Here is a 14,650-nt window from a genome sequence, read left to right on the forward strand (position 1 = left end):
TGTTGTTGCTTGCATTTGTAGGCTTTCTCGACCCCAATCGAGCGCCGCACGGGGCCCCGTCGATTAGCCCCGTGATAGTTGGTACTAGAGCCTCGTTGACACTAGCGGTTGTCAAGCGCAACGAGTCCCTTTCATGCCCCGCAACAACACCAGCCCGATGAAGAATCGTGACATGCGAGAGGAGATCCAGGAAGGGATCTCACGGGTTTATGATGAGGACGAGCCTAGAGGTAGCTCTCCCAAAGACAAAGGCGTCAGCTCAAAGCATAGCAAGCGTGACAAGTCAGTTGACAGGCTTGCGACCATGGACAAGTGCATCATGCGCTGTAAAGCAGTGTTTGGCGAAACTCGTGACCGTGTGGACGAGCTTCAACTCAACCTTGAGACCGTAGCATCGGTCGTGGAAAGATTGGAGGACCAGTCCGGTGACAGCTCCAACAGGCCAGACAACCCACTAGAAGACCTGGTGAAGTGCCTATAGATCCAGCTCGAAGACTTGATGGGCGAAGTGACCCTTCTGAAGAGGCTGATGGCAAGTACAGCCAGCACACCTGCTGCTCCAGCCCCTCCAAAGATCAAAGTCTGCGAGCCTACCTCATATGCAGGGACCCGCGATGCCCGGGAGCTTGACAACTTCCTGTGGCAAATGGAACAATATTTCACCGCCGCCGAACTCGTCGAGGAGGCGGCCAAGGTGCGTACTGTTGTTATGTATCTTACTGATGTTGCTATGTTATGGTGGCGTAGAAGATGTGCCGATGCGGAGCGAGGATTATGCTCCATTAATACCTGGTCCGTGTTCAAGAGCGAGATAAAGCGCCAGTTCTATCCAGAGAACGTGGAGTACCAAGCCCGTCGGAAGCTCAAGCACCTAAAACACACGGGCTCATTGCATGAGTACGTGAAGGAGTTCTCCGCACTATCGCTCGAGATCACGGACATGTCAGACAAAGACCTGCTCTTCAACTTTATGGACGGCCTACTACAATGGGCCGAGCTTGAACTCCAGAGACGAGGTGTGAAGGACCTCGCCACAGCCATGGCCGTTGCTGAACAACTGGTAGACAACAGGCGACCAAGCAAAGACGGCCCCAAACCCAACTCATATCAGGGCATAGGCAAGATTGGAGGTGATAGGAAACCTTACTACGCGCCCAAGGGAGACTCTGGGCCAAGTAAACCCAACACTTTTAAGTTCTACTGGAGACCCGAAGGAGACTCTGGATACAGGGGTGGCCAGTTTGTGAAGAGAACACCTCCGGCACCATGCTTCATCTGTGAGGGAAAGCATTGGACTAAGGATTGTCCTAGTCGGGGGAAGCTCAATGCCTTGCTTGCAAAGCTTAGTGATGATGAGCATAGCGAGGAGGAGAAGGAACCAGGGGAGACAAGAATGGGGGCTCTACGAAGACTCAATGCAATGAAGAAGAAGACGCGCCCGCAAGGAGCATCGAAGTTCAAGCCGAAGGGACTGATGTATGTAGACATTCGCTTGAATGGTAAGCCCACAAGAGCCATGGTGGATACAAGTGCTACCCACAACTTTATCTCTATGGAGGAGGCATCCCAGGTAGAACTTGCACCTACCAAGGAAGTCGGATGGTTGAAGGCTGTGAACTCTAATGCCAAACCCATACAAGGTGTAGCTCATGTGGTGGTCTTGCAACTTGGTGACTGGGAAGGGATGATAGACCTCTCAGTCGTGCCCATGAATGATTTTCAGGTTGTTCTCGGCATGGACTTCTTAACTCAAGTAAAGGCGGTGCCCATGCCCTTCCTCAACAAAGTGTGCATATTCGAAGATCAGGCTCCTTGCATGGTTCCAGTTGTGCCAGAGACAACGTCCACCCCCAAGATGCTCTCAGCATTCCAACTTATGGATGGAGTGCGGAAAGGAGAGACCACTTACCTAGCCACATTGGTGGACTCCGACCTGCCTGATCCACCAACCGGGCAAATCCCGCCTGCGATTACAATGGCACTAGAAGAATTCCAGGATGTCATGCCTCCCACATTGCCGAAGAAGCTTCCCCCAAGGAGAGAAGTTGATCACAAGATTGAGTTGGAGCCTGGAACCAAACCACCGGCACGCCCGCCATACAGAATGTCTCCTCCTGAGCTGGCCGAGCTACGAAAACAGTTGAATGAGTTGTTGGATGCCGGATTCAGCCTTCTAAGGCCCCTTTTGGAGCACCAATCCTGTTTCAAAAGAAGCATGATGGATCTCTTCGACTCTGTATTGACTACCGAGCTCTCAACAAGCTCACCATCAAGAACAAATATCCCATACCTTTGGTGGCCGACCTCTTTGACTAGCTCAGCAAGGCCAAGTACTTCACCAAGCTAGACCTGAGGTCGGGGTACTATCAAGTGCGTATAGCCGAAGGTGATGAACACAAAACAGCTTGTGTTACCCGTTATGGGTCCTTTGAATTTCGTGTCATGCCCTTTGGGCTCACCAATGCTCCAGCCACCTTTTGTACATTGATGAACATAATATTTCATCCCTACCTAGACCAATTTGTTGTTGTGTATATTGATGATATTGTAATCTACAGTAAAACCTTGGAGGAACATGTTGACCACCTCCGCACTGTTTTCCAGGTCTTGCGGGACAACAACCTATTTGTTAAGAAGGAGAAATGTTCTTTCGCCACAGAAGAGGTGGCCTTCCTCGGACATATAATCTGAGCAGGCACAATCAGTATGGATCCAGCTAAAGTCAAGGCCATTCAAGATTGGGCACCGCACACCAGGGTCACCGAACTTACTCCTTCCTTGGCCTCGTGAACTACTATCGAAGATTCTTCTCTGGATTCTCAGCACGAGCCACTGCCCTCACCAACTTACTGAAGAAGAATAGTATGTGAACCTGGAGTGAATGTTGCCAAACAGCTTTTGATGATTTGAAGAGAGCTGTCTCAACAGAACCTGTCCTCGACTTGCCTGATCCAAACAAGCCGTATGAGCTACACACAGATGCTTCTGATTTTGCTATTGGCGTGGTCTTGATGCAAGAAGGACATCCCATCGCCTTTGAAAGCCGCAAATTGAATGATACAGAGAGGAGGTACACTGTGCAAGAGAAGGAGATGACAGCCATCGTCCACTACCTCCGCACATGGCGACACTACCTACTTGGCTCGAAGTTCGTGGTCAAGACTGACAACATAGCTACTAGTTACTTTCAGTTTCAGAAGAAGTTGAGCCCTTAGCAAGCTTGATGGCAAGATTTCTTAGCGGAGTTTGACATGACTCTAGAGTACAAGCCAGGGCCGATGAACAGGGTTGCTGATGCACTTAGCAGGAAGGCCGAGCTTGCAGCACTATCCACAGGTGAAGGTCCCTCTCAAAGCCAGATCAGACTGGACCTCATCAAGCTCGTCAAGGAAGGACTCCAGAAGGACCCCATTGCTCAGAGCCTATTGACAGCGGCTCGTGAAGGGAAGACTAGGCGGTTTTGGGTTGAAGAAGGCCTTCTTTTGACAAAGGGAAGGCGGATATTTGTACTGAGAGCTGAAGACTTGAGGAAGACTCTCCTACGTGAATGTCATGACAGCTTATGGGCAGGACATCCTGGGTGGCAGCGTACCTTGGCACTTCTACAACATGCTTACTATTGGCCTCATATGGAGCAAGATGTTCGAGAATGCACAACGACATGCCTGATTTGCCAGCAAGACAAGCCCGAACGTGCCAAGCCTCTTGGACTCCTACAACCTCTTCAAACTCCCTCACAACCTTGGGAGAGTGTTTCCATGGACTTCATCAGCGGTCTTCCTAAAGTGGGAGACTTTACATCCATCGTTGTTGTTGTTGATAGATTTTCCAAGTATGCCACTTTCACCCTTGCACCAAAGCACCTTTCAGCTGAAGACACGGCATACCTTTTCTTCAAGCACGTGGTGAAATATTGGGGAGTCCCACAGAACATTGTTAGTGATCGGGATCCCCGATTCACTAGTGCTTTCTGGACAGAGCTATTCAAGCTTCTTGGCTCGAACTTGAACTTCTCCAGCAGCAGCCATCCAGAGTCAGATGGGCAGACAGAGAGAATGAACTCCCTCATTGAAGAGTACCTCTGCCATTTTGTATCAGCTACACAGAAGAATTGGGTTCGATTGCTGGATATTGCACAGTTCTCCGTCAACACACAGAAGAGCTCCTCCACCAATCAAAGTCCTTTTGAAGTCATCACCGACCAACTACCAAGATGTCCGCACAACATCATCAACGACCATCAAGGAAGAAGCCCTCGAGCCTTCACTTTCACCAAGGAATGGAAAGAATGCCTTGACATCACTCGAGCCTCCCTAGAGAAAGCCTCTAGAAGAATGAAGAAATGGGCCGATTTGGGTAGATGACCCGAGAACTTCCAAGTAGGTGACCTGGCCTTAGTAAAACTCCATACCCATTGCCTTAGGTTCTTTCGAAGAGTTCACCCCGGGCTTGTGAGAAAATATGAGGGACCCTGTGAAATCCTAGCCAAAGTAGGAGCTTCAGCCTACAGACTCAAACTACCTCCATGGCTAAAAGTACACCCTGTCTTTCATGTAAGCCAACTTAAACCCTACCATGCCGACGACCAAGACACCTCCCGAAACCAAAGTCAACGCCCACACCCATCCTACCGACCACCCAAGAACCGATCCCTTGACTCCATCCTCAACCATAGGTTGTCCCAATCCTCCCAAACATCAGAATGGGAGTACCTGGTGAAGTGGAAGGGACCTGCAGAAGAAGACACCTGGGAGCTTGCAGAAGACCTCCTTCCGTTCGCAGTGAAGCTGGACGGGTACCTGAGGAAGAATCTTCGAGGACGAAGATTGAATTGAGTGGGGGAGACTGTGACGGTTCAGCCACCATCAGCGCCATCAGCACACCATCTAAGTGTCTTGGGTTGGGTCATTGTAGTCTTTTTGTAAGGGGGGTATGCCAATGGCAATTATGTAAATAGTAGTATGCATGTACAGTATTTTGATGTATCCTTTTGTCACTCCCCCAAAAGCTTAACGTACTCTTTGAGGGGAGGTAGGTAGTCGAGTGAGCTCATAAGAGTGTAAAGGTTAAGCACGAGATCCCCTCGACAATGTACTGTGTGCTTGTGCTTACCACTGATTAATGCAATACAAGTTGCCTTTTGTCTAATTTGTGTGCACTCTTGTTTCCCTTTGTGTGTTGTTGCTTGCATTTGTAGGCTTTCTCGACCCCAATCGAGCGCCGCACGGGGCCCCGTCGATTAGCCCCGTAACACCTGGGCACCCTTACGAATCTGCAAAAAATTCGCAAGCGAAGGCTCTGGCGCCCTATCGGAATGGAAAGAACAGGGCATTCTCCATATGTCATTTCTCGGCACGCTTGGACGACGACCTCTTCTGCGGACCGAGGTGAATAATTACTCCACTCCCCCTGGTTAGCAGCGTGATCTTTAGGAGGGGATGACACATGACGTAGATGGGGGTTCGTCCATCGTAGCTCTTGGAACCCGAACAATGTGCAGAGATATGACAAGTGGAGAGACCTGCTCACCTGTACCCTGTCATATCCTGCCATTAGAAACCGAGCACACCCAGGGAAAGCACGGTTTTGACACCGGACCCAGAGCACGTCCTTGCCGACGGGCCTCAAAAATTGGGTGCCCATGTTGTCATCCCTGAATTGTCGGAGCACCCGATCCAATTGGTACACAGAGAGCTATACCTCACCTGAGCGATTTAAATAGCCAATAACATCAGGCCATAGGATCCACCATGCCATACTTACAGTAACTCTTCCCATATCAAGAGCACACTGATTATCTCCACCTTCCGAGATAGGCACACCGATGCAGAATGACACAGAGTGGCGCACTGTCTGAGCATACGACCTCCACATATAGCTGTCTAAAGAGGCCAACTTCATGCTAATCTCACTCCGTTTGAAGCTTTTGTGCCTCTTAGCCTGAAGCCAACACTTTCCCCTACAGATTTTGAAAACTTTCTCCTCCGACACGTCACCATTGAGAGTAGCGACATGAAGACGGAGGGGACGCAGGCTTTGTGGCTTCACATTGAGCTCAAATCGTTCACAAATAAACATCCAAATAAAGGGTGCAAAAATATAGCTCAGATGCCTCCTGCAGCTGGTGTCGTTAAGTTGCTGAACAGTGTCGTCCAACTATTCGTACAAATATCCAAGGAACATCGATGCCAACGGAAGTTGATGCCCACTGGTAGCAAGGACAGCTAGGGGAATCGAACGGTGTGGAGACCGTATTTCGGTATCCCAGGAACATGAAATGGGTGGCCACATAGAGGATGTAGGTGGCAAGGTGACATTGAGAGCTTGGCCCTTGCACCATAACATCCCTCCCGCCACGGCACTCGAACCAATACGCCATCCACTGATCCATTGGCATCTTTCCCCGAGAGGTGGATTGGTCCACCAATGCTTTATAGGGAGGAACTTCCCCAAGAAGCTCCCCACACAATCCCTTCAACTCTATAGGAACGGACTCAACATGTTGTAAATGCTGCGCAGACACAACACCCCCAACTGGCAGCGCTCACAATGCCGCTACATCCTCCATTGTGATGGTGAACTCCCCAAATGCACCCACGAAGGTGTGGATACGAGAACACCAATGACTCAGAAGGTGCCCTACATACTTCATGCCTTCCCGACCTCAGAGATTTGTGTAGAAATCCACGAATCTAAGAAGCATGGCGTCATGAAGCATCCGACAATACATGGGGTTCTCAAGGATGTACCGCGTCCAGGCAATATAGTTAGTGAGAGACCTTGAACCATCGGTTCAGGGCTCCTGACACTTGTAGGACATAGAAACATTTGTAGTATCGCAAAGACACATTAATTCCATGCCAGTAATGACATCAAAAGAGCCACCTTGAACCCAAGACATAGGCATAGGGGGCCAAAAACCCCTCCCACCATCAACGGCCATGGCTGCCTCCCTCTCCACCAACAATGATGCAGTATCGACTTGCCTAACGAAGTCAGTGAAAAAGAAGTCTGGATTTCCCTAACGAGTGGCCATGGAGGCAAACGAAATAGACACAAAAATGGGAGACAAGAAAGAAAGGAAAGGGTCTTTTGAAGCAACTCAAGGAACAAATGACAAGGCGGAGACAATAGCAAGAGCTGAAAAATGAGCAAATGCGATTACTCTCCCTCATTTTATAGCAATTTCCCACTTCCACAACTACAGCAGACCAAACAATGCCGGAGAAGATGATAAGATGTTTGTGCAATACCTGAAACGATGCTTAGCGGAAAAGTAACCATAGAAAATTACCCGAACACTCTTCCAAAAGCGGGACCAACAAAAAACATTTAAACGCCACGTCAGTAACTGTCACCGAATTATATTGAATATCGAATTCGCCCCACACGTGCGACTGAACTGCAATGATTTAAGAGGGACAATTGAAAGACCACTACCAATGAGTGCCACGTGGCTGTCCCAAATAAACCACTTAGTCCTAATCGATCATCAAACACTGACGAGAAAATAAATTGTATCCTCGACAAAGAGGTAGACACAGTATTGATCCAACTGTCAAACATGGAAGGCCACCGCCTAACAGTCCGATAAGGATTAGCGACGTAATAGCCATATCCAGATCAGCTAGCGAGGTTGAAGAACACAACAAAAGAGGGCAGCAACATTACCAACACCCAAGCGGAGGGCAACGTTGTAGCTGAACCTGGAAACTGAAATGAGCGTCACTCAAATTTGGATGAACATACACCATGGGTGTCATTTGGTTGCAAATGATTAAAACCATACTAAAGCTACCCACAATCCAATCTCAGAAATATAATACAATGTGAAAGATAGTAAATTAAGCACACTAGAATGCAGAGAAGCTCATTGATTTCATTCAAAATTAATTTACATGATTACAAACAAAAAACACAGGTTTCACAGAGCAGCTCACTCGTCCCTCATTGCTTCTATATTGCCAAGCAAAGGTCTTCGTGCCTCATACGCTGTCATCTCACCCACCTCCGCTTCATACTCTACCACCAGTTGGCGTTGGCGAACACACTATGCCTCAAGCTCTGTGAGCCTCCTAGCTGCTTTGGCCAGCCTTGCTTCCGCTACTTCCACCTGACGACGCACGTCCCTCAGAGACCACCCATAAACTAGCTGTGACTCCCCAAGACCGGCCCTCCAGAATACATGCGCTAGTAGAATGATGCGGTCTTCAATATTTGCGATGTGAAAACCGATCACAGAAAAACTCTCACAACTCCTCAACCACTATGTGAGGACTGACCATGACTTTTGGTCGAGAGGGAGGTTCATAACCTCAGACATCACCGTTGCAAGCATATTTAGTGCCAGACCAACAATGACGGATGGAAGTTCGAATGGTGGCAGCCAGCCAAAGCGAATAATTGCTCCGTAAATCTCATTACTGTCCCCGTCACTACAAACCTGTCACCTACACGAACGCCCTGTACAGGAACTCCATTGACAGCTTCATACTCGAAAGGAGATATGGAATTTTCCTCACAATGCTGCATAAGCAGTCGATGGACTAGGGTGAGCTCCGGATCGTTGTCCACCCTACTTGTTGATAGCCATCTGTGCATTGTTTTGATTAAGAGCCATCACTAACCGCAAATCGCAAGGGGAAAAAGAACAACGAAAACAAGAAAGATAGATCGAACACAGACGATGATAAGAAATAAGACACACCGCACCCTTTTATAAACAACCTATGACTCGGTAAGAGGGAATCGAACAAGCATACCCAGACGATCGTCACGAAAGGCAATATGACACAACTTATAAATATGCCCCGAAGAAAATGGGACGCTGCGAAACACTTACCTTGATGTAATGATGCACCTAGCGTCGTCATTTAAACACTAGAAACCAATCGACGCACGCGGCACCTATTACAATGGAATTAGCAAAACGATGACTACGATCACAGCTTAGTCATCAATCACCTCTCATGCCCACTGTCAAAAGGCTGCACTCATTACTATTGCTTGTGTTGTTGTCTTTTGTTGATTTTCTTCCTATCAACCGTTATGGGGCTAGAGAACACAATTAACGAGCAACACTGACTGCTGCTAGAAAAGAAATCACCTAAAGACAGGGGGGCTAAGACTTAGATTATAATGAGCTGCCAAACACGAACGCAGGATGCATGCGGTCAACACAAAACCACAAAGTAGGCAGAAACACCAGACCCAACGCACACAAGCGAAATTATCGCAAAGCCCAAAGATGAAAAGGCAATATGCTTATCGATAAGCTACCATTTACCGATAAGCAGGGGGACTAATGTAGGTATGTACAACTCACCTAGACCCTCAAAGAACACTCAGACACCAAGAGTAACACCACAAAAGTACTTACGAGCAGCTTGTAATCAACCCCCATGATGCGATGAACTTGCGGTACACTGCCACCTCTGCGATGAACCCGCAAAACATTAAGCAAAGCTGTGATAAACCCGTGATCCACCAAGTCCAGTTAACGCCTAAACCTAAATGAACCTCAGAAAGACCCGTCAATGGGACCCAAACACACCTAAGTGTGCGATGAAGCCACACCCGCTATAACATGCGATGGACTCACAACCTACGAGCCCGCTTTGGATGACAGGCTAGGAGGGACAGTAGGCCAAACCAACAGTGAGGCCCGCGTGTGCCCAGACACATGTGAACCCAAGACAAAAAGGACATTGCAAGTTGCCATGTAGAACTGACGAAGTACCAAACTCCGAACGGTGACGTCACTGTTGCCACATAGGATTAGTTATGACGCGCAAAAAGGTAGTATCGCACGTAAGTAATGAGGAATCTCAAGGATAAGGAAAGCCAATCCTTGAGAAGATCCTCATGAAACACATGGCGATACTTCAGTAGCGCACCCAATGATTAACAACGAATCAAATATTTTCTTCCTTGATATGGAGTGAATATCTTAATCTCCTATCTTTTAGGATCTGGGGACCTCCTCCATAAATAGAGACTCTCCTCACATTAGAACTTATCGGATCCTAAGCATTTGTGACTGATACTCTCGAGTATCCACAGACCTCTCATTTTCTAAGCCCTTTATCTAAAGACCTTGACCTTCCCTCACTTTCGAGGCTTCTCTTCGTCTTTCAAAGAAATCGCTCCCTAACCTAGCTTGACACCCCCATCTTACAACATTAATACATAAATAATCTACGTTGGAAACTGATAAGAGACCTAGAAAAAGGATAACAAACTGAACTATAAATCCTATATTTTCAGTAACCTAAACTCTAGAACAGGCAAAGTAAGTTTGTAAGCAAAGCCATCGAGAACCATATCATTAACAACATTCAATCATGAAAGAAAAAAAAAACAAGAAAAAATAAGAATGATAGCATTGTTAACTTAGATCTTGCCGATGCAAGGTAATAAATAACATAGTTTCAGGTCAGATTGGGTTGATGATGAAAGTCTACGAGAGTGCTCGATGGAACCAACTCCATCGACTTACTTTCCCAACCTCAAATCCTCACTACAAAAGTAACTACCAAGAGAGGACTCCATTGACTTGTCTCAGTTGCTAGGGTTAGACCTAAAGCACATGGAATGTGTGTTTGGATAAACACTGAACCCGAACCATTTTCTAGTTATGCCTTGGACCTTGGAGATTGATGGGAAAAACTGGAATGTTACACATAACCCTTAGACTTGATAATGGTACTGCACAAGGTGTCGGATTGGGTTGTCTTTGATATGCCAATCAGTGAGATCCATTGAGGGTCAAAACCTAGGTATGTTGGGGCAATTTGAGAATTCATCTGAGTGGGTGATCATAGTGATGGGATCGACCCCTTTGTCACACAAAGTGAATGATAGGGCTTACACTCTCCCTGATGGAAACCTATATTGTCGGCAGTGGATTTCAACTGTATTTGAGATTTGGAGCAGAGAGTGTGACACTGCACCTTGCAACCAGGGGAGAGGTCCTTCCCTATCGAGCAGTGTTTAATCATTATGGGCCGAGAGGTCAAGTGTAAGAGACCATTATAGGGTTGATTACCTGATAGCATTTATCTTACTTAAGTCCATTATCCTTGGGCCTTCATAGGATGGATGGACTCATGGATCATTCAAGTGTAAATGTTGGGCCCATTGTTAGCCCATGGTGATGTGCTCAGGGGTTCATTGCGTTTTGTAGTAAATTCGGCCAAGAGTTTTCACAGAGGCTAGGCCGAACCCATGTGGACTTATGTGAAGTCATTGTGGAGTCTCACACTTTACAAATCAGGCCTAAGTTGGCCATGCAACACCCTTGGGTCGTGAGCCTTATAGCTGATGGGCCTAAAGCCCATAATTAATATGATTAATTGAGCAATCACATGACAACTTACATGGGGCAAATATGGGTTTGGAGCACCTAATCTTATAAGAAGATAAGGTATATCTCTAATTAGAGCTTAGATTTGATTTAGGTCTAGATTATCTCCTAATTAGATTAGGAGATAGCTCCATAAGAGATTATAAAAGAAGAGGGGGTGGACCAATCCAAGCCAACTTCATATTTTTGCAGTTTCTGGTCCTCTCTACACCCTTTTGTCTCCTAGTTTTTTCCTAGTTTGACCTCAACTATTTGGGACTAATATAGATAAGTTTTTCCTCTAATTTTTACACAAAAAATTCAAAGGAATTTCGTGCTCACCACCCTAGTTCGATCCAAGCAACTGGATTGCAGTTTTGTTGAAAATTGTGTTGCTGAACCGGCTTCAGGAGTACACCGCCATCTTCAGTGGTGGCTGGTTTTAGGACTGATTTGGTTGTGAACTTCCACATTGGGATTTGCGTTTGTGGTATTCATATCAGGTATACATCTCCCTCTTTGTTTGGTTTCAAATCTAGTTTGGTTAAGTGCAAGACCGATCCTAAAAAATACAGTTTATCAAAACATAGGGAATTTGATTCCCGAAAGGATTAGAAAATTTTTGAAATTTAGCCCAGCCATCTAGCGTGGTTCGGCCATCCATATGATGGATTCTAACCCTTCCTTCAGGTCCATCTCATAATGGGATCACCATTCCATCCTGTCATCTTATCATTACCATTTGCCCTAGTCTCCAACCTACCTCCTACCTCAAATCTTCCTTCGTTCTTCAAGGTGACCCTCGTATGTAGCCTAACCACCGCACTTATGATAAGTGTGACATATCGAAATTATTTTTACACAGAAATATAAAACTAATATAAAAAAATTAAACACATCTATAATTATATATTTACACTACTATTAAAAATATAAATAAGATTGTGGAACTTTCTTTTGACTAAAATCAATGTTTTAAAAACTCACACAAAAACAGAACCATTTTGGCTTCTGGTTTCCGAGTCAGTGGACCATCGCTGCAACATCACTTGCCCTCTTCTTACATCTATCTCATCTCTCTAAATCTCTCTCAAATCCTAGATCATTTAATTCATTGGTGTATCTCAACTTTTAATATAAGATTGGTGTTTGATCTCTCTCTCTTGCATCAATTTTTCATTTTTTTTTTCATTGTTGTTGCAATTTTTTTTTGTTACAACTTAAAAAGAATCATAGAAATGAGAAAAATCAAAATCAAAATAGAATAACTAAAAACCCTAACTAATTTTGGTAATTGGGAGTAATCAAACAAGATTTTGAGTTTCTTTTATCATTTTTTTATTTTCTAATATCTATTTTAAAATAAATACAAAATTTGAAAATAGTTTGAAAGCACCTCGAGAACCATTAAATGGGTCGAACATTTTAATGGTTAAACTGTTCAAATCAGTAGTTCTTTGACCATTTCAATAGTTTTTTTTTTCTAAAATAGCGGTTTATGGCCAAAATGGAACCAGTGACCTGACCAGTTTTGGGCCAAAAAGGTTTGACTGTCTGGTCTAGTCCAATTTTTAAAACATTGACTAAAATGATTTTGAATTTAGTCCTTATTTAATTGTAAGGTTTAAATTATAAATTGAACTACTACTTTTTCACCTCATTCAATTCCCTCTATTTAAAACATGGATTTTTCTAATTAATGAACAAAAGAAAAATTATTTATACTATATATAAAAGTGCGGAGTGGAAATTTTTCGGACTAAAGTTACCTTCTATTTGTTTGTTTGATAAAGGATATGAAAGTCATTTAATTACAACTTTAATACCAACTTTTGATGGCTAATAAACTGCCCATATTTGTTTATTTATTACATATCTAATTGTAAGGGTTGAAAATGTAATTTCAATATTACTTTCCACCTCATTTAGTCCCCTTTCATTAAGTCTTATACTTAAAGGTTTTAACTCTCATTTTCTCTTATTAAATTCTATATTTAAGTTATTTTCCCCAATAAATGGTACTAATTAGATTTATGTCAATATTTTTAATAATATAAACTCATATATTTTAAAACTAGCTAAAAAACAAAAACATTCTTTAACCAAGTGATGACTAAGTAATTTAACTATTCCAATCAAACTGATAAACCTATGAAGTCATAGTTAGGTAATAAAATTTTTAAAATAGAGATAAATATTAAAAATTACAAAAATGTAGAAAAAATTACACATTTGTGATACTTTTATTAATCAAATTAAAAAAATAAGTGTAATAAAAGGAATTATTTTTATCGATAATGTAAATGAAATACATACTTTAGAACTGACCAAAAATAAATTTATTTTACTATTTGGCAAAGATCAATAGTTCAACTTTTTGGTCATAAATAAATAATAAAAATTAATAAAATATAAAAATACATAAATGTTGCAAAAAAATTCAGACACGTGTATAATATTAATTAATTATCATATTAAACAAAAAGTAAGTGTGACGTATCAAAATTATTTTTACAAAAAAATATACAAAAATATAGAAAAAATTAAACACATCTATAATTCTATATTTAGACTACTAAAAATATAAATAAGATTGCGAAACTTTTTTTTGACTAAAATACTTATTTTTTAATTTAGAGTCTATTTAATTGAGGTTTAACTTGTAAATTAAACTACTTTTCACCTCATTCAATTTCCTCTATTTTAATCTTTCATTTTTTTTATAAATAGACAGAAAAACACAAAAAAGATAAAATATTATAAAAAGAAGAACCTAACCAAGCATGTAGACCTGTCAATGATACTTGAAACTTCATAGCTCAATCCGATTGTCACATATTTTGATGAGGTGTTGATGTAATCAAATTTGGATTTTGCAATATGCATCAGATTAATAATAAAAAGCAAAATGAATATAAAAACAAAAATAAAAATACGTATTTATAAAAATTTTTGGATACATTATTACTATCATTATCGTTATCTAGAATTACCACGTACACACTTACTAGTCTACCGAAAGGGCCTATATCTAATCATTTAATCTAGCCAGAAGTTGACTGTCCCCTCACCCACTAGCCACTTAGAGCCTTCCACAAGATCTTCAATGAACTGCCAATTCTCTTCATGTAGGGGCGAGCTGTCTCCAAAGCGATTTCAATCGAAGGGCCTGATGAACATCTTGCATCGTTTGTATTTCAAGGCCGCCCTCCTTGTAGGGGCGAGCTAGTCTATGCCATGATGCCCAAGAATGTTCGCTTTCTTGTTTGCCATCCGACCACAAAAAACGAGATAAGATTTGCTCCA

The 14,650-nt window shown here is 43.5% G+C and overlaps 1 protein-coding gene across 1 annotated transcript; it reads left to right on the plus strand.

The window, feature by feature from the left end:
* The first annotated feature begins 499 nt into the window (after nt 1-499).
* LOC148803115 (uncharacterized) lies at nt 500-3,215 on the plus strand. The gene is made up of 2 exons (XM_088894139.1): nt 500-2,201; nt 2,896-3,215. The coding sequence occupies exons 1-2, from the start codon at nt 500-502 to the stop codon at nt 3,213-3,215; spliced, it is 2,022 nt and encodes a 673-aa protein (XP_088750265.1).
* The last annotated feature ends 11,435 nt before the right edge of the window (nt 3,216-14,650 follow it).

Source organism: Nelumbo nucifera, chromosome 1, assembly GCF_055504915.1.
Source record: "Nelumbo nucifera cultivar China Antique chromosome 1, China Antique-T2T, whole genome shotgun sequence".
In the NCBI taxonomy this organism is placed as follows: Eukaryota; Viridiplantae; Streptophyta; class Magnoliopsida; order Proteales; family Nelumbonaceae; genus Nelumbo; species Nelumbo nucifera.

Excerpts from the sequence above, each read along its gene's own strand:
- LOC148803115 (XM_088894139.1), top strand. The coding sequence starts at position 500 with ATGGGCGAAGTGACCCTTCTGAAGAGGCTGATGGCAAGTACAGCCAGC. Across the intron at positions 2,202-2,895 it reads CCTTTTGGAGCACCAATCCT|CTTTTGATGATTTGAAGAGA; the intron begins GTTTCAAAAGAA and ends GTTGCCAAACAG.